Source organism: Centropristis striata, chromosome 15 (genome assembly GCF_030273125.1).
Source record: "Centropristis striata isolate RG_2023a ecotype Rhode Island chromosome 15, C.striata_1.0, whole genome shotgun sequence".
Lineage (NCBI taxonomy): Eukaryota > Metazoa > Chordata > Actinopteri > Perciformes > Serranidae > Centropristis > Centropristis striata.
Genome location: NC_081531.1, coordinates 22065424 through 22092976, shown reverse-complemented (window position 1 = coordinate 22092976; position 27553 = coordinate 22065424). Strand labels below are relative to the sequence as shown.

At 39.7% G+C, this 27553-nt stretch overlaps 1 protein-coding gene across 1 annotated transcript in view; it reads right to left on the bottom strand.

Annotated features, from left to right (window-relative positions):
- Window positions 1-3974: 3974 nt before the first annotated feature.
- Window positions 3975-27553, bottom strand: part of LOC131986518 (reticulon-4 receptor-like 1) — a 113245-nt gene continuing 89666 nt past the window's right edge. Inside the window, exons 2-3 of the mRNA XM_059351514.1 lie at window positions 7885-8339; window positions 3975-7160 (exon numbers count right to left, since the gene is read on the bottom strand). Of these exons, the coding sequence (XP_059207497.1) occupies window positions 6261-7160; window positions 7885-8339 (1355 nt within the window). The 3' untranslated portion in view covers window positions 3975-6260. The remainder of the gene's footprint in view (window positions 7161-7884; window positions 8340-27553) is intronic.

The window sequence follows — 27553 nt, the reverse complement described above, 5'->3', positions numbered from 1 at the left end:
TATGTCCCCCTGTCCATATTTATCAACAAACAAAGAGGTTGAATTAACTACTGAACTTGAGAAAATTCTCCTATTTTCTGAGCTAAATAAAGTCCTTCAAATCTTTCTTGAGGATTATTATCTAACAAGTGAATCATGTCAACGCATTTACTGTAATTGATAAGAACATTAATCAGCATTTAATATAGCTTACTATTTTACTCACATCTTCATCTCCTCTTGTGTCACTCTCCACTTCATTTCCTTCTTGTCTGACAGCAGGGCTACTACTGGCTTGTCAAGTACCCATATTCAGTGTCACTGTGAAAAAGGTTGACACCTTTTGTAGTTTTGATAAAAACTTCTCTGCTCCACTGGGATAACTCTACTTCATTTTCTCAACTCAAAACTGTGCAAAATGTTTGTTTTGGTACCATCTTCCAGAATCAATCCTGCACATGCACAGTAACATAGAATAGTCCATTGCATGAGAAGTGAAGGGGGGTCAGTAAAAACGATCATGATGGACTAAGCATTTTAAAGTATTTTTAAGCACGCAAATTAAGGGTAAAACAATGATAATTGCTTTAAATCGAAGAAATCTTTATCAATCAGTACTTATGAGACGTTTTGGGACCCCTAGAAATCTCGTGGCCGCAGACTTTCTGAATGGCATAGCTATATATACTTTGCACATACTACATCATCATCTGACGCATATAAATTAATTAACAATAACTTTAGCGACTGAGATGGCATTAATTAACTTAACCGGCAGTGTATCAAGATGACGTTTATTATCTTTAGCTAAATATTCTGGCATTTGTTTATGTATATGTTTTGCTTGAATTTGAACACACGTTTTGTAAGTTATGTGACAACATTCAGTGTAAACTGAAAATACTGATATATTTAAATGCATATTGCGCCGCCGGCGTCGCTGTTTCTACGCTCGCCATTTTTTAAATCTCCATGTAGACCGGTGTGCGCAAGGCATTATGGGTAGTCGGAGCACACGGAGGATACACACATGCATCCTTGGAATTTGGGCAGAAGAAGGACTCTGTCCTCCGGAGGATCCTGGACATTGGGACAGTCCTTCGGCGGATGTCGATGATGTAGTATCCTTCAAATCCAGCCGTTTGAGCATCCTTCCTTGACATTAGGACACAGCCAGGAGAGGCTGATTAACAGCAGGTGTGACTATCAGATTCACTCTCTTGAAATCCTTTGTTTGCACTCATGGTTGTGACTGGTGACTCTCTGTTCTGTGGTAAGGTGGACTTTTGGAGTTTTTAGCATTGTTTTAGAATCAGGGTAGCATTTTAATTGTTAGGGTAATGTAGGGGTGCATCCACCCTGAGGTATTTGTATTTTAATGATTTTTAATTGTGGGTCTTTCATTTGTTTGTATGACTGAAACATTGACTGTCATAAAGTACAGAGGTATGCAAAATATCAGCTTTTAAACCTCATACTATATGTCCTACAAACTAACAGTGCTTTGTTTGTTCTTAGGCATAGCACTGACTGCCGTTTATTTTAATTTTATATTTTATATTTTAGCCATATTGATTTTATTGTTTCTATTATTTAAGATTTGAGTTTGCCTAGTTTTAGGATTTTAACATTCTATCTTCTTCTGTTTCTAGTATTACGGCTGGTGGGGACCTCCATTCACCGGTGTGGTGGAAATGCTGGGAGTTCACTTCAGATGGTGATAAGGTTTGTGGTTGCACATTGAATTAGTGTGGTGTTTTTATTTGAAGTGTGTTGCGTTTATATTTCTTTTGAATATTAAGTGTACTCCCAGTGTCCTAGACAGTGGGTGGTTGGTTTTCCAGCCGTGATATGACTGTCTGTTCCTTGACTGTGTTTTTTAGAGTTTTAGTTATTGTAAAATAAATGGCATGTGTTTGACCCACACTGACTGTTGTGGCCTCCTTAATTGAAGCCCCTGTGTGTTAGATCAATCCGTAAGGTTACATTAATTTGCAAATTATTGAAACTCAACCTGAAATCAAATAAAAAAAAAAAGATACCAACATGGCATGATAAACATTTTTAAGTTTATATACAGACAGAATGAAAAGAATCCCAAGGGTTAACTTTTTCTTCACTGTTGTACAATTTTACTAGCCTGGGTATACCCATACTGCCTTGCACGCTCGAATTTCATTTCGAACCTCCAGGCAGTCTGGAAACCAGAGAGGTTTCTTAGCCCTGTTTTAGGGATCCAATCACAGAACGGGGAGGGACGGCAAGACGATGACGCATACTAGCTTGTAGTTTTGTAGTTTTCTTACGGATCCAACATGGCTGCAGCAGACGCGAAACTCTCTTTAGCTGTAGATGGTGTTTTAAATAGTTTAGAGCCAAAGTTGATTTTAAAAGAAGAACAACGTTTGACTTTACACTCCTGTTTCACCACGAAAAAGGATGTTTTAGCCTTGCTTCTAGTCTAATCTACTAATCTACCAACTAGCGCCGCTACTAGCTCCGCTAATACCCCCGCTACCATAACGCCGGTGATCTCGCTACGAGCCGGGGGACAGCGGAGCCGCCGAGAGACCCGCAGCAGCTTGTTTATTGCCCATAAAATCAGTGGATGTGTGTGGCTGAATGACATGAGGGGGAATAAAGCGTGAAAATAAATATTCTTGCAGAAAGAAAAACACTCTCTCACAGACACACACACACACAACAAACATCAATTTCTGTCGCTCTACATACGTCATCTGGTATAACTGATACAATTGGCTAAGAGCTACCTACAGGCAATTTTGATAGACATTCTAAGCGCCCAATGAACGGCTCCGGAGGATCGTAAACCACGCCTCCTCTATGGAGAAATGAACGGATGGTTTCCAGACTAATCTCATTTGTGATTAGTCTGGTGTTTCTGCCATCTTTATTCCTTAATGAGATCCACTCTTGCTTCACCATTCTCGTTTTCCTTGCATCTTTCATATTTCATCCCTTTTTAATACTTTTTCCTTTCCTCGTAATTTTCCTCGTTTGTTTGTTTTTTCCGTTTCTTTCTCATTTTTTCCCCCTCCCTGTCATCAGTCAATCTTGATTTTTTTTCACCTAATCTTTTTGAAGTCCCTTTATTATTCATGTGCTTTTTTTATTTACCAGTTTGAGTTTCTGTTTTAGCAACAGATTAATATTTCATATTCTCCCTGAACTTGCTGAGAGTTCAGACGCAGCATCTCTACACAGGTTAAAACATGTAAACCACAGCTCCGTTTGGGACACATGCACTTATTGACCGAAGTTGGAGCTGATGCTGCAGACACCCACATCCTGCCCCCTGCCTCTGCCCCGGCTGCTGGTCTGTTCGGTACAGATAACTGGGACTTCATGAATTTCTTCTCCGCAGGTATATCTGACCCCTCTGCTTTTAAATCCTCCACTCCTCTCTTTCTGTCTCTCTCCCAATTGTCAGCTTTGTTTTACAAACAAAGCAGTGATACGGTCTCTCAGAGGCACACCTCTCCCCCCTGCCCTCGCCGCCTGTCAGCCTCGATCTGCCGTGACAGCCAGCATACTCGTTGCACCAGTGCACACGCACATATAACACACATGTAGATGTGCAAACACACATGCATGAGCAGCGTGCAAACGATCAAACTGAACATGCGAGCGACCTCACCTTGACCTGACATAAGACACCGCCCTGCACGCTCACTAATACAGCTCGACAGGTGTGTGTATTCAGGAGCTTTTGTGTGAGTGTGTGTGCGTACAGTCATTGTGATGTATATTGTATGTGAGTGAAACTAGGGCATGAAGGAGGCCAAAATGTATCCTGGTTAAATGTGGGCGTGTTTCTCTCCCCACACTAGATGAATGTGCGTACTTATTCCATTACCTTTTTTTTTTTTTTTTTTTTACTTTTTCACAATTTTTCTTTTCCTTTCATTGCCTTATCATTCAGCCTCAGGGCTCATTTTGGAGGTCTGTCTATTTGACACACACACACACACACACACACAGACATATGCACTTACAAAAGCGGAGGCAAACAAACACGGACCACCTCAGCCATTTGAGGACACTTTCTGTTTAATGTTATTTATAAACAGCTTTTGAGTCTGGCATTGTTTGATAACCACATACAAAACATTTGGGTTGCACAAAGGAAGAGAGGAGAGGAAAAGAATAAGGAGATAGAGGAGGGGGGAAAGAGAAAGCAGAGGAGGTGGAGAGGGAGGTGAGAAGGGGAAGACAGAGGGATGAATAGGAGGATAGAAAAGAATGGAGAAGGAGGGGGGCAGTGTACCGTTTATCTTGAATGAGTCAGCAAAATAACAAAAAAAAAAAACTGAAATAATGATTATAATCATATGAAATAAAAAATAAGTTCCAGCCTCTAGCCCCCTGTTTATTTTTTGAGGGAACTACCGAGACACAATGGAGAGTTTCTCCTTTTTATTATTCTTTCCTTTTTTGTTTTTTGTTTGTTTGATTTTTTTACAAAAGAAGTCATCCTCACAGGAATAAACAGACACAATTTACATCACCTCTGGGTTCACAGCAGCACAAACAAGTTCACCAGAAGGGGGTCTCTAAATCCTACATGTCAGGAACATGTCCGTCCCCCAACGCTTAGATAGATAGACAGGAAAAGGCGGGGCTTGGCAGGAAACACATCCAGACCTCACGTCCTCAGCTTGCCAGCAAACCATACGAATAATAATTTCTTGTGCTTTTTGTTGCATGTCATGATTTTTCATGCCCCCCTTTTTTTTTTTTACCTCGGGTCATCCATTGCATACAGGTGCAGCCCCTTTTTAAAATAGAATTTATAATGCTAAAAGAAATAAAGACTCTCTGCATTAACTGGCTAGTTTAAGGTACCCGGATGTGTGTCTGTACAGGTTTAGTTCAGGTCTAAAGTCAGAACCTGTGGTGCTCTGCTCTGGGACTGACAGGGGTTAGCAGGGTCCAGTGGGACAGCAAGGCTGTGAAGGTGATCGGGCTTCGTCAGGGGCGTGTGTGTGCTTGAACCGCTCCGGTTCAGACAGGACGCCGTGTCCCACAGTCCTCTCTGTCCTGAAGAATCTTCTTGGACGTAGCAGCATTTATATCCAATCAAGTCCGTCCGTTTTTGGGGTGACAGTGAACACATCAGAGAGGACAGGGACAGAAATTTTAGTAAAAGTTTATCCTGTTTGCCCCGTGGTGATCAACGAAAAAAAGACTTGGAACTGCTTTGTGATTTCAGTTTCAGCAGTCCTTTGCCAGAGATATATTGTGGTCGTCCTCCCTAATTTTAGGGCCTTGTTTCCAGCATTTTTAACCCTCCTGTGATTATTTGGACTGAACCATCTCTGCTGGAAGGATTTCTCCATCATCCAGAGGAAAGTATGTAACAGTTCCCAGGAGTCTCTGCCTTTTCTAGGCCTTTGTGTTGAGTGAATGAAACCATCCCGCTGGCTCTCGTTAGGCACTCTTATCTAGTGTCGTTCTACCCGCATGGCTTTTTCTTTCAGTGGACACACACACACACACACACACTCACTCAGACATTCATTCACTCGCTGAAACTGACTGTGGCTCTTCATGATGAAAGGTTCGATCTGAATGGCTTTTAAGTTGATGTGTGTGTGTGGACAATGCGATGGACAAAAGGAACACACCTTTTTGACAGGACTACTTTGAAGAATCAGTTGAGACTAAACAGCCAAAGATACAGACGTGGGTTCCCGTGAGACATGCACGTACAACCACTTTATTTGAAGATATGTCGTGATTCTAGTTATTACTGCTGTGACTTGTCAATGACTCCTTTCACTGCCTCTTGTGTCTGCAGCGTTTTGTTTCTAGATCTTAAGGTGCTGCAGTGTGTATGGCTGTCTGGGTCTCAGTTTGAATGACAGATGGCGGGCGCACTGAGAGAGCCCTTTTGTGTCAAGAGGGCTAAACATAGAGACTGAACTCCTTATTGTGCTCGCGATTACTTAAATGAATCATTGGCTTGTTATTGTATGTGTCTGTACAGTTTTTATGAATTCAGTGAAGCAGTCGATGTAAAGTTTTCCTGATGTTTCCCTTGGTGACATCATCAAAGCAATGGGCTAAATAATTTTCCCTGACTTCCGTGTTCGATTATGACTCGTAAAGATTCCTGCAGGGATAGTTCGACAGTAGATATCTGATACTTTATACACAGTCATGTACACACACAGAGTTATGCCTCGTTGACAGAGCCAAGGCTGGGTGGTTCAGGAGGATGAATCATAAGGTTGCATCAAAGTCTCTCCTCTCCCGTCTCAGCGAAGGATGATGGAGATGAGTGACAGCAGCAGAGCTGACGATAAACAAAAAGTAAAATCTGCAAAGTGTGACCCTGCTTTATTATTGGCTCTCTGGACCCCACTCGGTGGGCCCACAGAAGTTCTGGGGATGCACTTGTTCTTCCTCCTCGCAGTTCCAGACAGGTCATATTTACCCCCATCTGCAGTGTAGTCTTTCTCACCCCCGTCCCGTAGTACCTGCACATCATTGAGCCCACCTTTTGCCTTGCGGCCTCGACGGGTGCAGTTTCTCCGGCCTCCCTTAGGCGGCCGTGGCAGGGGCGAGGGCGAAGGCAAGCTGTACTGATCCCCGTGGGGCAAGTACGGCCGCTGATGGTGGTTGTGGTGGTTTCTGTGACGGTTCAGGTGGTTTAAAGACTCTCCATGATCCATCTCCCGGCCCGGGCCGCCATGTGCTTGACCCTCGCCGGACAAGCAGCTGGGCAGCTCCTCTTTCTTCAACGTTTTCAGGTCCTTTCCTGTCAGCTCCGGTGGCAAAACGCACATCAGAGAGGAAGTGGAGCCTCTGAACCTCCGCAGCCAATCCCAAAGCGACAGTGCCTTGCAGTCACACTCCCACGGGTTGTCGTTAAGTCGCAGATACTCCAGGGCCGGCAGCAGAGTCAAGCTGGATCCGGACAGCTCCGTCAGAGAGTTATTAAACAGGTACAGGGTGGTGAGGCGCCGCAGGTCGTGGAACGCCTGACGGTCTACCCACTGGATTCGGTTCTGGTGGAGAAGCAGGCGGTCTAAGACCCCCAGACCTCGGAACGTGTTCTGGCGAAGGCTCCACAGTTTGTTGCCATGCAGGAACAGATGACTGAGGTTCAGAAGGTCGATGAACAGATCGTCCTCCAGGAACTCCAACTGGTTGTCCTGCCGGGGGGTAGGGAGGGATGACAAACACAAGTTTAAAATGGAATCAAATCACTGTGATATTGTATGAGTAGTTTTCAATTCTTTCACTGTACAATGATATATTTATATCATCCTGTCGCAACATTGGGTTTTATGCAGTAAGCGATATACACAATTTGTTCTTTTTTGAGTGGATGAGAGCACTATTACCAAGATAACAAACATGTCCTTTTCAAAGTCCAAAACATTTTTGTGCAATGCAAGAAAGCACTTTAAAATCTAAGAATATAGAATAAAATAATACAATTTTGTATTATTATAATTATATTATTAAAGTTTCTTAAAGTTTATCCATCCATCCATCCATCCATCCATCCATCCATCCATCCATCTATTCATCCATCCATCCATCCATCCTAATAATTCCCATAATAATCCCCATAATTTTCCTGTCAATAATACGGACAGGAGAAGCTTTTCTCCTCATTAAGCCACCATGCAAATAGTGAAATCATATCTTCAATCTTGGATTCATTTCCTGGGCCGATCACTAATGTGAGGTCTGCTTTGTGGTGTTTCCCTGCACTCAGGATAACAGCTAGCATTTCATAAACATCTAATTAAATAAATCAGAATAGGCAGCAAGTGGTGAGCTGGGCTGATGGCCAGATTAGACCCTAATGCGATTGTGGTGGCAGATGTAATGTACAGTAGAGATAAAAGCAGGGTGTTATCCGTGTACCTGTAGGTAGAGATACTGGAGATTATTGAGGCCCGCAAAAATCCCCGGAGGCAGGGTGATCAGCCCACAGTGATAGAGGTGCAGGGCGTGCAGCCGACCCAGCCCCAGGAAGGTGTCCGCAGCAACCGCCTGCAGGTGGCGGTTGTCCCCGAGGTCGAGCTCCTCCAGGCGATCGAAGCCGTGGAATGTGGAGGGCTGTATGTAGGAGATGTTGTTGGAGTAAAGCCACAACATGGTGGTGGTGGGCGAGAAGTGGCCGCGGAGCAGGCGCTGGATCTTGTTGTTCTGCAAGAAGACGCGCTCGCTCTGGGCTGGGATGCCCTCGGGCACGGCATGGAAATTGTGGGCCTGGCAGGAGACGGTGCTAGGTGAAGTGTAGCAGATGCAGTGGCGAGGGCAGGGCAGAGAGAGATCCAGGCCACACAGCACCAACAGTAACTCCACCCCGCCATAACCTGAGAGAGGAGAGGAGAAGCGGAGAGATAGAGCAGGAAGAGAGAGAAAGACAAGCAGAATTAATTGAATTCATCCAGCAGAGCTCCTGTTATCAGACACATCTTAAATGAAACACTCATTGCTCTCAGTTTACAAGGACAACAGTAGGCATGGTTCAGTGCAGACAAATTACAACACTGACACAAATCTCCTACACACACACACACACACACACACACACATACACACACAAACACACACACACGCACGCACGCACGCACGCACGCACACACACACACACACACACTTTTCCCTCTCTTCATGTAATGTTTCATGAGTCCATTCTTCGCAGACTTTCCTTCTCAAACAGTTTACCCTCAACCTTAACCTTATCTTGAAATCCAAACTCAGGGGACAGTTGTTGTTTTTTTTTTCAATTTTTACTAAACCTTGAAAATCGTTTGTACCAAGAGGCCCCTTCACAAACACAAACACACACACAAATGAAAAATAAATGGCAACCTTTGGGGCTGAAAACTGAAGCCGTTATGGAAGTGCATTTCCTTGATTGGCCACTTGAGGCTGGCTCAAAAATTCAATCAATCCCTACAGACCTACTTATTACTATTTTCCTAGAAAGTACAGCTGCATAGTGCACACGTCCAGTACAAGGTTATTTAAAATGAATTTAGTGTATATGCTTGACAACTTAATAGCTTTGCATCCAAGCTGTTTGTCATTTTCCTATTTCATTCTATTTTTTATATTTTTTTTACAAAATAACAAACTCTCTCTTTGAAGTTGTCACTGTCTTGGTTTTCTCTCCTGCCCTCCAGTGTTTATTGCTTTGGCATATTTACCAGAGTAAACTACATTTTTATCATATTTTACATGGATTACAAGTTACTCTTATTGGCATTTTGCTTGCCAGCATTAAACTCCATGCAGCAGAGATGACAACAAATGCAAGAGACACTGAGCCTAAAGAAAAAATAAGAGTGTACAAACATTAGGTAAATAACATAAATTATTACAATTTGAGCGCAATATGCGAGCTCAGCTTATATGTTATTTCTTTCTTCTGCTAAATCATTTGTGAACTTGATTACTGGACCATTGGTAAAGCAAAAATGGCAGCAATAAAGAAAGATCTACTGCTGTATAAAAAAACCATACAAATAAATTGCAGTAAACTTCACATATGTGGACATTAAATCACATTTAGCTGTTGTTAATTACATGTGGTGTTCCAGTGCTACAGCCCTTGTGGAGCTCAGTAGAGGGGAGGAGACACAAGTTGTGTTTCCATCAACAAATTTCGATGCACACTTTGAAGATTCGCATGAGAAAAGCTTGATGAAAACACCAAAATTTGCTAAATGCACATAAAAGTTTTTACATTTGTTTGAGGTGGTTTTTGTCTTTTTTTTTTAAATAGTTAATGCACTAAAGAGGAGATTGGGACACTTTTCACGATAAGTTCTGACATTAAACTCTCATGACTGATCAGCTGTTTCCTCTGACATGAAAGAACAATTATAAATTGTCAAGTTGAATCTAATTCCTGAACTTCTCTTTATTTTCACTCCAATCAGCAACCTCTTTTTGTTGTTATTTTCTGTTTTGTTTACTGACGGATTAGCCTACAGCAATACATTACACTGCCATCTTCTGACCAAAGTACGTTAATGCAGCTTTGTTTATTTGCTCCAAACCAGTTGATGGAAACTCACTTATTCACATTTTCAAAATGGCAAAATTCGCTTCAACTATAATGGAAACATGGCTACAGAAGGCGGAGGACAGTTGAAAGACTTTTCATTTTTATTTTACAATATGGCTAAATAGCTCATACTGATCACTTAAAAATGCCGTGATCGGCCCGATGCCCTTGCTTTGAGATTGGATCATCCGTAGTTGACAGCCTGGTACATAAAACAGTTTTGGTCTGGGGTTTGTTTTCAAATATTGCCCCTGTTTAAATGATATTAATGCTTTAAGTTGTGTATAATATGAGCGTAGTAGCTGATATAAATGACAGGTGGATGGCAGGTGGATGGCATGTTACAGCTACATGCTACTGGCCTCAGATCTCCCTGCTCCTCCTCGCTGCTCACTTTTTGGATTAGCCGACAGTTACGTGGAGTCCGTCACTCACTGCCAAGACAGTGACCAGCAGAGCCGCCCACTCTGGCCTTCACATCTGCTTCAGAAAGCCTCGCTGACGTCACAGAGTCCATATTTTATACACATGCACACACATATACTGCAACTATTTCTGGATCAGAGCGTGTGCGGTCTTGTTTCTTTTCATTGTGTGCTGGTATGATTGCAACATTTTTTGTGTGTTCCTTGAACCAATCTTGACATTACAGCACACACACACAGACACACAGACACACACACACACACACACACACACACACACACACACACACACACACACACACACAGCATCCTATCATGCACTGCACAGTGTTATATCCTTTGGTTATCCTCTAAAGGCGACAGAAAATCGATGTATCTCCTGCTTACAAGCGAACACGCACATCTCCTATAATACATTCCCACAATAAGGGGAAGACAGGAAGAGAGAGAGAGGAGGTGGAGGATGAAGCGGAAATCATCTGCAGCATGCCTGTGAAGTGGATATTACTTTTTGTTTTCATATTTTCCTTGTCTCACTCTTTATTTATTTATTTATTTATTTATCTGATTTTCCCCCTCTTGCCTCAGTGTTTGATGTATTGTGGAGAGTAAAAATGGGGTAAAGGAGAAAGAGATGAAGATGGAGACATACTGATCTAAAGGGTAATTTTGGGAAAGAGATACATCATGTGCTGACATGTGTCCGGTGTGCGTGTGTGTGTGTGTGTGTGTGTGTGTGTGTGTGTGTGGCATGGACAGATGTGACGGGCAGATGTCAGTTTGTCCAGGACACTGCTGCTCAGGAAAGAACAACATGTTCTGACATGTCAGTAGAGGACAGAGCAGTATTATCCTGTGTGGTCCACGTGTGTGTGTGTGTGTGTGTGTGTGTGTGTGTGTGTGTGTGTGTGTGTGTGTGTGCGTGTGTGTGTGCATGTGTTAACTGTTACACAAGTGTACAGAGATGCACACACAGGTATGTATGTCTGTCTGTATATGTGACGTTTTATCTCAAACATATTGTGCGAGCAGCGTCTGCGCTGTGCTTGACAGGGCTGACCTTTCCATCAAAATAAATAAAATAAGCACAGCTGTCATCACAGCAGCTCATCTTCTGTCCAACAACAAATCAATACTGTGCAGTTTAATATGAAATAATTAATATTTAACATTTATAAATACTCTCTTGCAAAGAGAGGGGTTTTTAAATCACAATGTTGGACTCGATGACTGTCAGCCATCAGTAATGGAGACGAAAATATCTTGATAATTACTGTATATATTGGCATGAATTTTAATATACACATTTACGGCCCACATCGTATGAACCCTACAGCCTCTGGTGCTCCCTTCACTCTTGAGCCACCATGAGACTGACAGTTGTAGATTTTAAAGTTTGTGTCCTTTGAGCTTTAAGTCATCAACTCGTTGGCAATAAACAGTTGGAGTAACATTGTTTAGATGCATAACAACACTATGAATGTATTCTCCATCTTCTCTAACTTCTGCAATCAAGTGTTTGCAGCTATATCATACGAGGTGAAATATTTATGCATATTAGTATCACATGGAAATCAAACAGAGCATCATTTCATCCTGACAGGATCTTTTGCTTTAAACAGTTAGTTCATGTGATGTGTGTTCATACTGATGGACTTGCTGCTTGCTACAGAGAAGGTTGTAAAATAAATATTCAATAAATAATAAATAAAATCAATTCACATTTATTATTGATGCTTTTGCTGAAGGGTTCTTTACTGCACGTGTCCTCCCTCTCTCCATCTCTCCTCCTCCCTCTCTCTCTCTCCTCCTCTAAATGTTATCTGTTTCACTCTGGTGCTTTTCCTCTCAGTGTGCAGCCCGGAGCTTTGATTGGTCCAGCCTCATTGTTATAAGCTGTAACATACAGCGTGTATTCAGTCCCTCTGGTAATCACAATGATTTTATCTCTCTGTTCTGTCCTGCTCTGCTCTATCTGTTCATCTGTGTTGCCCTTTGCTTCACGTTCCTCCACAGCATTTACACTTTTTCTTCCTCCACGCTGTTATCTTTACCGCTCTGCCCCGCCCGCTGCAGCTGTTAATCAGCTACAAACCTGGTGTTTGTGCATGGAAAAAAAAAAACGTAAAGCATCTGGCAACAAATCATCAATTAATTTACAAATAGGGATAATATACAGTTAATATCTGTTTTTAAAAATATATTTATCCGTAGAATAAGGTTGCTTTTTAAATTTATTTAATGGCTAAGTGGTGTTTTTTAACGTTTTTTTCAACGTTTTTTTCACAGTATAATTATTCATTTATTTTTGCATTAAATTGTTTTACTGTAAAAAATAAATAAAACTGAAAGTTGCCTTAAATTTACATTCAGCAATATAATGTGTATTATTTACTTTGATATGATAATATTAATGATATGATATTGATATACTTTTTTAACGTCTATTTATTTATTTTTTACTAATTTTGTTAAAACATTAAATTAAATTCAAAGTTTTACTGTAACAAAACATTCAGCAATAAGATGTTAAATTTTTTTTAACTGTAATTTAACATTCAATACTTCTAAGCAGTTAAATACTACTGTAAAAAAAAACAACAAAGAATGAATTTGCACATTATATATATATATATATATATATATATATATATATTATATAAGTGACTGCACCATAGGTGTCCTTGTTTCGGCGGGAGAAACACTTGACAGCACTTGACTGAGACAGATTTTCTTGGTTTGAATAGAATTCCGTTCTAACCTTTCGCCTCCAGTTATATTGGATCCTTTGTGTTTATACTGTTGAATGTAAAACTGACATGACGCTGAGATTTAGCACTTCATATACTTTTTGAGGTTCTTGGTAAAATATTTTGTATAAGTGCAGGAAATATTTTCCATATGAGAGTTAAGCAGATGATTGTGATTTCTCAGCTGTTAATGCAAGTTTACAGGTTTTCTTCAAAAGGTTACGAAAAATACATTGTTTATCGTAGAAAGGACCTGTAAAAACAGGCATTATCATCAGAGTTTGAACTTTCTGAAGCTTAAACTTGTGATATTTTTGTCAAAATCATTTTATTCTACCTTGAAAAATCACAAATAAAGAGTTTGCACTAACCAGATCCTGTTAAAAACATTAAATCTTGCTCCTCAGCGACACTGTGAAGCCATGGTTGATTCTGCTGAGACGAATGGTCACACGACAAATATTCACTGAAAAGAATTTGTTTACACGGAGCTGAGAGGAGAGGACAGGAGAGGCTTGAAATATAACAATACTTCAATATGTACAATATGTGGAGACACAATTATTTTTTCCACTATTTCTGAAACTTGTGGGCAGAAAAGTGTTTATATAGAATTGCATTTAATTCCAATTTTTAAAAATAATTTATCAGAGAAATTCACCTTTTTACATGATTTATGTCATTATAATTGTGTTATTGTGCACAAAAGACATGTTTTAGTAGTTCCCACTTCTAGCCATGATTGTGCTGATTCCATAGAGCTGTAGGACTTACATATATTGCAGTGAAAATACAAGACCACTGTGAGCAAAATGTAAAAGGAGCAAAAAACACCCTGAATTGTCTTGTTGGGGTTCAGAGGTTTAAGCAAATGTTGATTGTGATTCCTTCAGTTGTTAATATAAGGTTACAATATTTAACTCATCAATGGGGATTTTCCCACTCGTCCTGTTGTTTTGATTATTTTTTTAAATTCAGATTGTTTTTAGTATGAGTCTGCTCTAACACATACTTGTGATTGTGCTTCTGGCGTTAGTTTGCATTTCCAATTGCTCTTGCGTCTTCGTCGCCGTCTGTTTACCCCTGCAGTCTCACATTTTTGTATATTTTCCCCTATATCTCTCCGCTGTTCATTGTGCAATATAACAGAGCGTCCCCGGTTGTGCATGCATACATTTGAGCCGATCTGAGGGGAAGTGTGCAGATGTACTTGCTGCTTGTGGGTGTTTTAAATTTTTTAGATTAAAAGATGGAAGTAATGATATTTGATGGAGAAGCTGCTGAGTGCCATATGGCTGTGACACTGGGGGCAAAAAAAAATCTCCCACCAGCATCCAGTCATTCAAACATTTTATTTATCATTTGCCTCGTAACACGGGAAATTATCTCCGCTCTGCTGTAGTATTGGCCTGCTGCTGATAGCAAGCTGGCAAAAGAGGGGGAAAAAGGTTTGCAGTTCAAGGTTTTAATAGTATTTAGATAAAGCATAAGCTATGTATTTTTTTAAAACTTTTTATTTATTTCAACACATACAATACACCTCGGGGATGCATACATGATAACACTTGTTTTAAATTATATTTCTTCCATGTTTGTTCGACATAACAGATAAGGTTCTACACAGTCCATGGAGGCTTGGAGGTTTACATACAAAGACATTAGTAACGTATAAAAACTGCATCCCCTCTTTAATGTGAATTAAATTAAATGTGCAGCATTTGCTGCACCAAGCAACACACAAAATAAATAGGTAGATAAATAAAAAAAATAAAAAACAGACTGGTGTAATATGAATCAAATACAATAATAATAATAATAATAATAATAATAATAATAATAAACAAAAATAATCATATAAAACTAAATATCTAAATGAAATCATCCGACAAACCTGCTATTAAAAGCTAAATTCTCCATAAAAAAAACCCCATAAATCTTTATCTGTCTTATTTTCAAGAAGTATGCCCAAAATAAAAAGTGTTGGATCTAGGTTAAAGTTGATACCCAACACTGGTTTACCAGATTATGTTTGTAACAAATATATGTATATATATATATATATATATATATATATATATATATATATATATATATATATATATATATATATATATATATATATATATAGGTTATATATATAGGTTTTCTTGAGTTTTATCTGGATTCAAAATGTTGATCCAAAAACAGTATATGTAGTATAAAGGTTTTAGCAGCAAGGTCCAACTATTGCGACAAGTTAATCAGGAGTCCGATCACCGATATGAGATTTTTTGAGACCACTACAGATTTTACAGCTGATTCCATTGTTGAATGGGCGACATCAGCGCTAATCTTTACTTCCTTCAGGCAGGAGAGCTGTGTTTATGTCCCATGTTAAAACAAAAATCTGCAATTTTGTATGAAGTAAAGTCACTTAACTTCTGTTTGTCACTTTTTCATGTTACCAATGGAAGTAGGTCAGTTCCGGTACTGGATATAAATGATACCAACATGGTATGGTAAACATTTTTTAAAGTGGTATATACAGGCAGAATGAAAAGACGGACAAAAAAAACCCGGACAAAATAGGTCAAAACTCCAAAGGGTTAATGTATTTTTGTACATTCCTGCAGAAGTCCAGGAGCTCCAGACAATAACTGTGTTTTTATTTAATGTATTCCTCTTAACATCAACAACAACTTGTTAAAAATCATGTTAACATCACGTCAGCACATCCTTGAATTCACTGCTGTGGATTTCCAGCTGCCTTCAGCTTCCGCAGCAGTTTGCAAAAAACATAAATAGCAAAACTAATTGCAAATCAGCAATTAGTGCAGACATCATGCTGGCATTAAGCCCAGCCTCAGACCTGTAACTACTCCCAGTAAGAAGCGTCAAGGTACATAAAAATCTGTTTCACTGCTAATTCCTCATGACGCATTTCCCCGTGTGCTGCTGTTAAATAGGAAAATGATTCAGGGCAAGTTTCCATAAAAGTGATTTGTGCCCGGTGAAAATCTCTGGTGAAGGGGTGTAATGTTTTAAAGCTCATCTGATACTACCTTCTTAAGGATGAAATATTTTTAGTGATTTTTTTTGTCAACCAGGCACTCTGTGAGCACAGCATGTGGACTGTCTTATGTTCACTTGTGCTTAATCATTTGCAAACTTGGTTACTTGATCATGGGTAAAGCAGGAAAGGAAACAATTAAAGAAAACATATCTAATATGCATAAAAACCCTGAACAAGCATACTAGCACACATACATTAATTTCTACTCATTCTCATCTTGACCGTCTGTAATAAAATCCTTAAAATGCTGAAAAAATCCATAAAAAAGAATCTTCTATCACAGTATTACAGCCTACACTGTTCTGGAAAAAGATCTTCACAGGGTTTGTGAACCTGGCTGCAGGGATTTGTATTAGTGAGATCAGACACGGCTGATGAGTGATAAGGCCAGGCTCGTAGTTGGCGTTCCGGTTAATCCCAGAAGTGTCAGGCTGAGGTCAAAGGTCAGGCCTGGACCTCACAGCAGACTGGTCCGGGGTTTGTGCATGAAGGGTTCTATCATGTTGATACAGTAAAGCATTCTTTTCAGTATAAATATTCTCTATTTTATTTTGACGTCAAGTGTTTTTTAGTGGTCAAAATTGTAATTCTCCAACAAAGAAATAAAAGAATGTTGTGATTGCACTCTCTTCATTAGTGTTCACCACAAATTATGCTCATATATTTGTGTGAGAACTAATAATTGTTAATAATATCACCATGTATTATCAGGAACCTAACCTGCAATGTAAGCTGTTGTTGATATCACAATAACTAAAGTCAAGTAGAAATCAGTGCTAGAAAGCTTTTTAAACTAGCTTTGATTTTACGATAAGGCTCACTGGCTTCCACTAAAAACGTATTAGCACAATTGTTCCTCCTTAATGTGGTGAATATCATAACATATCCAATTATGCATTGGACATTTCACAGTTGTGACCAAAAACATTTTTTGTCCTATTTTGAAAAGTGAAAATTTATGCCCAAGTATCATTTTCAGCTCCAAACTCATTAGATACTAACATTTGGTCAGTGCTCCTCCAAATTCATTTTGTATGAAAAACGCAGCACTTTACCATCTGTATGAAATGCAAAGGGCTTTCGATGAACTTATCATTATTAGACAGTCAGAGCAATATAAAAAGTGCTAAATTCCATCAAACAAATCCTAGACTTTGACCCTCGAGACCTGTTAATGTCCTGAGTAAACCCAAGAGTCCATGCTGTTTTCTGTGTTCCTGTAAATTAACCTCTGTGTGTAATTACGTCATGTTATACATTCCCTATGCCATCAATGTAACTGCTTCCAGTGGTTAAGTAGGGAAGCCCTTTAACCATTTGTTGCCTTAACATTTCCTGTGAACACAGAAATGTATTTTTGAAAAGTCACTATGCATGTAACATGCCAAAAAGAACAGAAACACTACAAGGACAGAGCATTAAAACTTGTCACTAAAGTTTCTATTCCGTTTTACGACAAGTGTGAGGAAGCAGTACCCTGGTGGTTTACTGGTAGAGCACTACCGTACCACTAAGGCGAGTCCTTATCACAGCGGTCTGGGTTCAAATCCAGCCCACAGCCCTTTGCTTTCCCTCTCTCTCCCATTCCCCTTTCGGTTTCTGTCACTATCTACAAATAAAGCATGAAAAATGGCAAAAACAAATATCTTCAAAAAAAAAAAAATTCAGTTCAATTTAAAACATCACTATGCTGTAGCAAAGCTAAAAGAAAACAACCGTATATGGCAAGACGTCCACATACTTTTGTCCACATTGTGTTATTCTACTGCTGCGATAGTGATGGAGTTCACACAGTCAGAGATGTTTTTCTGATGAAACTCCGGACTGATTGGATCCCAGTCACTCTGCTGCTGCTGTCCTTTTGTCCTCTGGGTCGGTTTATACTTGTGGTTTTCACTTTATTCCAGTAATCGTCCATTTCAGCAAGTAATGCCTTTTTAATCACAACTCTCCCTCATCTCTCTTAACCATTTTCTCCCCTTGCTCTCTCTCTCTGTCTCTGCATCCGTTTCCTGCTGGTTGTTTGTCTAAATTCTCATCTTAGCCTCCCTGGTTAGATATTTGCTGAAAGCTTCATCAGGCACAGCCAGGGTTCAATTACAAGAGCCATCTCCCTCCTCCGTCTCCTCCTCTCCCCCCACCATCACTCTGCACTAGCCATCATGCACACACAGAAAAAGAAAAAGCAACCCCACATCAGCACATACACATGCTGCGTGTCAGGCCGTCATCATCACAACTGCCTCCCAACTACAACTTGACATCTGGAGGAGACACCTGCCACTCATTCTGGCAAACACAAGGAGGGAAAGTAACAGAGCGGGGGATGTGAGAGAGAGAGGGAGGGGAGAAAGGAGAAGAGGGGAGCCGGGGAGAGGGGAGATATGGGCAATATCACACTCAAAGGGAATGAGGAGCTCTTAAAACATGAAAGCCGAGGCAAGGGGAGAGAGGCGCAGCATGGCGGTGTGGGAGGGAAAGAGAGCAGCCCGAGTGAGACTGGAGCTAAAAAAGGATGATGGGGGTGACAGGAATCTACTGTGAAGCGTAGACCATTATATCGGTAGGTGTGTAAATGTCTGCTCTGCACAGTGACTTCCGATGAATTGCCAACTAATTCTATGACCTTCTGCGAGATGGGTCAGATAAACACTTGCAAATTGATTAGTGCACATGCATACTCAATTTAGCCGTACTGAAACACATCTATTCATTTCTCTTTTTTCTGCATCCAGGTGCACACAGGCTGCAGGCACATACACCCACAAACAGACACGCATAATTAACCTTAATTAAGCTGCAGTGACAGGATTGAACCAGAATTTTTTTTTTAAAAAGCAACAAAAAAATAGGAATAGGAAATTCCAAAAATGACTATAAAGAGAAAGACAATAACCAAAAAATAATTACTATGGGACAAAACAACCAAATAAGACACACTAGTTGTCCAAAGAAAAACTAAATTATCAAAAAAGTAACGAAAATGACTACAAAGGGAAGGAAAATTACAAAACAAGTCAAGAAATAACTACAAAGAGACAAAAAATGTCCCACAAAGAAACTCAAATGACTACAGAGACAGAAAATGTTGTACAAAGAAAAAAGTAATTATCAAAAAAGAAACTCAAATGACTACAAAGAAACAAAAAATGACTACAAAGAAAGAAAATGACCACAAAATAATAACTATGACACAAAACAACCAAATAAGACACAAAATGTTGTACAAAGAAAAATTAAATTATCAAAAAAGAAACAAAAGTGACTACAAGGGAAGGAAAATCACGAAACAAGACACGGAATAACTACAAAGAGACATAAAACGACCCAAAAAGAAACTAAAATGACTACAGAGACACAAAATGTTATACAAAAAAAATGATCAAAATAGAAACAAAAATGACTACAAAGCCACAAAAATGACTACAAAGAGAAAGAAAAAGACCAAATAAGACCCACAATAACTACAAATGGACATAAGAACAACCAAAAAGAAACAAAATTGAATGCAGAGAGACAAAATTACCAAATAAGACACAAAATGTCGTACAAAGAAAAACTTAATTATCAAGCACAGTGACTTCCAACTAACTGCCAACTAATTTTTATGACCTTGCACATCTCAATTTAGCCGCACTGAAACACATCTATTCTTCTTTTAGATCCAGGTGCACACAGGCTGAAGGCACAAACACCCACACAGATAATCAACCCTAATTAAGCTGCAGTGGCAGGATTGAACCAGATTTTTTTTTTTTAAAGCAATAGAAAAACAGAGTGAAAAAGAAGAGAGATGTAAGAGGGAGAAAGGGTGCAGGACGGCTAGCTCAGACACTCAATATAGAAGCTACTCCTCTCTTGTTGGTGGTTGATTTAGCTTAGCATAATCCCAAAGATCATTTAGCGTTGCTCATTCAAATGGTGATAAATCTCTGGCAGAGTTAATGAGAGATTTAAATGGCGTCATTGCCTCAAAGACACAGCTGAAATATATCTCTGCACTATATAATCCTCCCCTCATGTAATATAGTACAGAACCATTACATCCATCTTCATATTGGAGACAAATCAGGTCAATATTGTCGGCTCTGCACCGCTGATCCTCTGTGGCCCAGGAATTACTGCTTAAAACTTTCTTTCATTTAACATCGCACTTCTGTGACCACAAAACAAAATGAAGCTTTCAGGCAAATCACAGGCTGGCCATGGAGAGTAGGAGTAACAATTGATTTCTTTACATTGTTTGTTTGTTGGGGTAGTAAAGCATGTGGAACATGGCCCACAGAACTAAAATACTGCAGACCCACAACAGTTTACACTAATGCACAAGTCTGTGAGAATCATACTGAACTGGTCGTGCGGGCACAAGCCCCGAGGCCTACAGGCACAAAAACACAAACAGATGAATTATAGCTACAGAGAGGTGCAAAACAACAAGAAAGAGGGGAAATGACAACAATGTGACACAATATGTTAAATGAAGCCACATAATTACAAAAAGATAGATACAAAATGACAAAAAGATACATTATGATTACAAAGAGACACAAAACTGCCCAAAAATACCCACATAATACATATAAAGAAACACAAAATGACTATAAAGATTCACAAATCAACCGTAAACGACACAAAATGACTATAAAGAGACAAAAACCGACCAAATAAGATACAAATTGACTACAAAGGGAAACAAAATGATCAAAAACAAAAATGACACAAAATGACCAAATAAGTCACAAAAAAAGAGACACAAAACAACCAATAAAGAAAGAAAAATGACTACAGAGACACAAAACAATTAAATAAGACACAAAACGACCAAAGAAATGACCAGAAAATTAACAAAATTTACTAGAGACACAAAATAACCAAATGAGACACAAAATGTTGTACAAAGAACAATTAAATTATCAAAAAAGTGGCTACAAAGACACAAAATGACAGGGACCAAAAGTGACACAAAATGAGTAAGAACCAAACAATCACACACGAAAGAGACATACAAACATGAAAACATAAATTATTACTACAAAGAGAAGCAAAACAACTGTGGGCGGCCTTTTGCACGTCAGACATATGACCCAAAACATTATGTCCAAGTCTCAAGACCAAGTGAGTCCCAAGTCATTCTGTCTTGGACAAGTCAAGTCAGGACACAAAACAAAATGTTCAGCTGACTCGTCATCTGTCCTCTAGCTTCTGTCTTGTGAAAACATCAAGGATATTCAATAGATTCCTCTAACTTTTGGAAGTGCAGGAGCCCTTGAACACATCAGCAGTGACGTCTTTCAAAATTGTCCTTGCATGTGAATATTCAGTATCAGATAAATGGCAATGAAGTGCTCAGTGTGATGGGCGACCCATCTCAAGCAAGCTGATGTCTATAACATGTACGCCTGGGGAGGAGATCTAAAACTTCCAGTACTTTGGAAGATAACTATTGATAATGCACTTAAACATGCCAATCCAGCAGTAAAAATATGAGAGGAATTTTCTTCTAACATTTGCTAGTTTTCTGAAGAGACACAGATCTGGTGTGCTGAATTAAAAAACTTTACTACATGCAGAAGAAGAGTGTGTTCTCTGCCAAACACACAGTTTGTCTTGACCTATATACCATAAGTTGCTCACGTGAAAAGCTGAAGCAAAAACACTAAGGGGCAGTCATAAAACCATGAAGTAATAAAATAACAAAGTAAATGGGGAAAAAAAGGCCAAACATCCGTGCCCTCACGACACAATTGCACACAACGAAAAGATGAATTATGGCTACAAAGAATTAAAAATATAGGTAAAATGACCACAAAGAGAACCCAAAAAGACACACAAAAGATATAAAGAAGCAAAAAATTACGAAAAAAGACCTAAAATCACTACAAAGAGACACAAAACAATCAAATAAGACACAAAATGTTGTAAAAGAGACACAGAATGACAAAATAAGATACGAAATGCCTACAAAGAGACACAAAACGACAAAAAAGAAAGAAAATATTGTACAAAGAAATTAAAATTACCAATGATAACAAAAACAATACGACCAAATAAGACAACATGGTGTGAAAACAATACAAAATAACAACAAAAACAACCAAAATGATCAAAACAAGGTCCTAAAGTGACACAAACACCTCACCAAAAACAAAACTAGCTCTTATAAGTACTGCTTTTAATTTTAAGCTATAATAACAAATTGCAGATTTGTTAACCTCCCTCTGCAGCAGGGAAGAAAAGTGCTTAACGTTGAAAGAAAAATTAATATCATAAGGCAGCTTAAGTGGAACCAGACCAGAGGAATCCTTCTCTGAGAGCTCTGTCTCCACCATATGTAGGTATCTTATAATGAGCTCCGGTCCTGTGTGGTCTGCCTGACACGGCCTGCACTGTGACATCTGAAATACACACACTCTGCTCTGATCAGCACTTATACATGTGTGTTTGCGTATTTTTGTGTGTGTGTGTGGGACAAAGACGAAACATTGAGAGGGAGAGAGAAAATGCAAAAATAACCTCTACCCTCTTTGCATGCAGTAATTGGGTCATTTGAAAGGCTAAGCTTATCTCAACACTAATCAAGCTCTAATTATTCTCAGAAAAACTTTGCCCACCCTCCCTCCCTTACACATACACACACACACTGTACATGCATAATCAGATGATGCAGGTCACAGCTTCCTCTATTTAACTCCTGCCTATTAGTGAGGGAAGATGTGAGCAGGAGTACAGTAGCTGCTGCAGCTCGCCGTCTCGTCCCGCATCACTGAAACCTCAGAGATAATGCAGGCCGACAGGGTGACATGTGTCAATGGGAAACGGGGGAAATGTTGAGACTTCGATGAGGAGGCGTGGCACCTCCTCCTCTCCTCAGGCATCAAACACTAATACATTTAGGCACACAAGGACACAGGAAGCTGAGACCCACACCCTCCTTACTCATCACAGGAACACACCCGTACCTGGGGAGCAACTGATTAGAAAAACAATCTACGCTGTTAAAAAATCAGTGAGGAGAATATTGAATCTATGGTCCCCCACGAGACACGATTGAGCTTCTTTCAAAACAAAAAAAAAATGTATTGAAGCTACAGACAGACACAGGGGAGAAAAAATGACCAAATAAGAAACAATAATGACCAGGACCATCGATATCTACCTATATTTTCTCTCATATGTGTCCTATATCAGATTCATGAAGGTGTTCTGAAACTGCTGAGGAAGTCCTTCTCTGAAAGCTCTGTCTCCACCATATGTAGGTATCACAAAATAACTAGAAAAACGACCAAATAAGACCCTATAGAGAGACACAAAACAACAAAAAAACAAAGGAAAAAATGACAAAAATGAGACAAAATGACCAAAAAAGACACAAAATGACCACAAAACCATTTTTTTTTACAGAAAACTAAAACAACGACTAAATGGGGACTTTTTATGCCTTTTATTGGTTTTGGAGAGGTTTTGGGACGTTCGTGCTTGCTTACAAACCAGCGACTGGCACAGCTCCCGCCTACCTGAGCTCCTTTTTTCAGGTCCCTGAAACCCTCCAGCTCACTACTACTTCTAGTGAAAGGCATCTGGCTCCTCCTGACATCTCAAACTAAACTCTGATCTGCTGAGTCTTTCAGAAGAGACTAAAGACCCAGCACTTTACTTATGACCCTCACACATAATCTACACGAAGAAAAAAAGAAAAGGACTATTTGTATGACTATTTGTCTTATGCACTAGCTAATAGCACACACGTCCTATTGGACTGAAACTGAACCCATGAAATTCATGTTGTCTTTTGCCATTGCTAAATGACATTGTAGAATTGCAGAAAAAACATTTATGTAGTGACAAACTTTGCACAGATACAGATTAATACAGACAAGGTCTTTTCAGGGTACATAAACATTGGTAAAAAACAAATTTTTCAGTGTCGAGGGACTTTAAGAAAACCAGATTTTCTCAGCTTATTTGTTCATCCCTCAGAGTCTCACTGTTTACAATGAAATGCTCATTTGCACCATTTTTTTCGCACTTTCTTTCCCCGGGGGTATTATCTATCTAGTATCTGAGCTGCTCGTATTGAAAGAGAAACCTTGTTTATAGTAAACTGATGTGATCAGAGTCCTCTCAGAGCACAAAACACAATGTTTGGGTGCGTGGGCACATAAAAATCTGGGTGAAAAGTATTAGCACACACACACACACACACACACACACACAAATAAAAAAAGATAGGCATACTGAAAGACACTATTGCAAACAATAATACACAAGCTTGCTGATGCAAAGTGATGCTCACCGACACACCAACACACAGATGTACACCCCCAGTGGAGCTAATTCACAGGAATTTCACAGCTGACTGACCCTGATCTGGCAGAAGGCATCTGTGTCTGCTGAGATGAACGTGCAGTTTTAACATCTGTGGAGTGTGTGTGTGTGTGAGTGTGTGTTTGAGAGGTGCTGGTTGCCCTCCTGTGTCTTGCCATGACTGGATCTGGAATGCTCTTTGGCAGAAATCCTCAGTGGAGAGCGGGGAGAAATGAGGCTGTCCAACATGAGAAGAGGAGAGTGCACCATGGGGGCGAGCTGCTTCTTCTCTTAATAGCTTGTTGTCTAATTCCCCCAGCATGAGGAAAATCTCTCTTCCTCTTCTTGTGGCTACATCATTCCCCGCTCTCTCCTCTTCCACACTGCAGGTATGAATCACCCTTTGTCACCCTCCTCCGCTCTCCTCCCTGTTGTTCGTTTAGTTTCCCATCTGTCTCTATTACAAAGACTGCTAAAAGTACATCAGGACTTATTATTGCATAAATCTTTCATGGCAACCACTGTCTGCGCTCTTGCACCTTGTTTCCACATAGTATTTGTTTGTTTTTTTGAGGCGAGAAATTTTCCCGTCATGCTCCGGGGATTACACTTGTAAATCAGACACATTCAAGTAAAGAAAAAAGAAGGAGGCAGAACAAGATGACGGGTTACAAATCCACACATCCAGAGTGACAAGTGAGTCATTTCAGCGTGGTGACATGTCCGAGGGATCATCTGTCACCGGGCGGTTTTATCGGATAGCACACTGTTACTGCTCACTTGCCTTCGACTGAGCCAATCACACACAGACGCTGACCATTTTTCAGGCTGATTGGACAAAACAAGCGGGAGAGGGGTGGGGGGAGATCGGCATCAGGCCGCTCATTAAACAGGCTTCCTGTGGAGAATGATTTTAAGCACTATAGAACTGTCAGCGCTTGATGCGATCAGTTTCATTCCAGAATGAGTTATCTAGCAGCTGACAAATGTGAGACGCACAGCAACAACATGATTAATGAGAGCACAGCTACATATACAGTAAGGATCAATCCTCCCGATCTAAATCCAGAGTGGCACGCTGAAATGTTTCTAATAGCACACAGCTGACAGCAGTTTTAAGCAATCTCACATTAACATTATCAGCTCTGGAAGAAGTATTCAGGTCCTTTACTGCAGTAAAAGTACTAATACTTCACTGTGATATTACTCCACTACGAGTAAAAGTCCTGAATTCAAAGCATACTGAAGTAAAAGTACAAAAATATCAGCATCAAAATGTAGCCTAATTGAGTAGTCAATATGATTGTTCTATATACTATTATTTCATTATTATTGATGCATTTATGTAAGCAACACTTAAATGTTCAGTTCTGTAAGTTAATAAATTGTTCTGTCATTTCATTAATAAAATATTAACATGTGTTTTAATGTTACAACTTGACCTAAAAAGTGACTAAAGCTTTTTTTTTTCATACGATGGTCGATTATCCACTTAAATGCAGTGGAGTAGAAGTATAAAGTTACATCAATTGAAAGTGTACTTGAGTGCAGTACTTGGGTAAATGATATTAGTGACACTTCCCTCCCTGCTTGCTCTGCTTTTTGCTGCTGACATTTTTCACACCGTAGAGGAAAATAGATTCAGGTTTGTCGTGACAGAGGGATAGCGTAGAGAAGACATCAGTCAGGAGATATGAGGAGGGCAGAGGAAGGGAGAGGACGGATGTGCGACAGGCGAACAGGAGAAGGTGTCACAGCTTTGCTCCATCAGCTAAAGAGAGATGGATGAAGCAAGAAGAGCATGTCTGTAAAACTCCCCCGATCTGTCATCAATGCCGGCTAATCTGAAGGTTGCTGGTTAAACTCCGCCATCCGTCATCGTGTTTGGCTTCTGTGAAGGTTAGAATCATCTGGAAATGTCTCGTCCGGCTGGCTCTTCTTCTTCTGCTTTGTGCTCTGTTTACTAGCTTTTTGGATTTTTTTGATCATCCCGTTCCGGAGGTCCTGTTTCTATTTAAATACATGCTCCAGTGAAAATGTATTCAGTGCCTATAGGATTGGAAAGTGGCTGCTCCTCCTCAGCAGCTGTGCAGTTTGCATTCACAGCCGTTACAATGGACCCCAGTGATGACTCAGTCACGCCATGATAATGTCTCTAAACATCCACATGCAGGAACCTTTCATGAGCTATATGCTCACCGTTCTCACTCTGTCTGCGAGTCACTCTCTGTGTTTTATTCCACAATCTGAAGACAGATAAAAATAACCAAAGCCACTCTGGCATTGATGTGTTTGGAAATCTGATATTTCTAAAAATAAATGAACTTGAGATTCGCTCTATAAATAACTTTTCTGTCATGCAGTATTAAAGAGGGATTAAAGGAAGAAACACGGTAAATGACAGTAGTGCTTTACATACATCAAACCCTTTTTCTGTAATATATACGTTTAAAGAAGCACTATCCAGAGAGAGGTTTCCTAATTTAGTTGGTTTTTCAGGTGATGGAATAAGATGATGAAGCCCAAACTGGTAAATGAAAAATTAGGATTTTTAGTTTTTTTCTTTCAAAAGATGTACTTGACTCATTTTTAATGCTACAGTGAAGATTCTGGTGTCAGAATCAAAAACTAGAAGAGGATTGACACCAACCATGTTGTGATATCTTGTCAATTAGAGGAAAAAATAAAGCTTCAAAGTTCAGCAAGGTCCCTTGACCTGTGACCTAAATATATCTGAATGAAAATGGGTTATTTGGATACCCACAAGTCTCCTCTTTTTCAGACATGCCATCATTATGCTGATAACATGCCATAAAAAGGTGGTATTTTCCCAAAACGTATGTGAATATTTGTGCATACTGGGTCCCTAAACAGTCTGTTAGTTACATAAATTGGTATGACTGGAAAGCTGAGACTCTTGTGGATTCAATGAGCCCAATTTTCCTCATGTGTGATGATGTTAGTCAGTGAAACTTGAGTT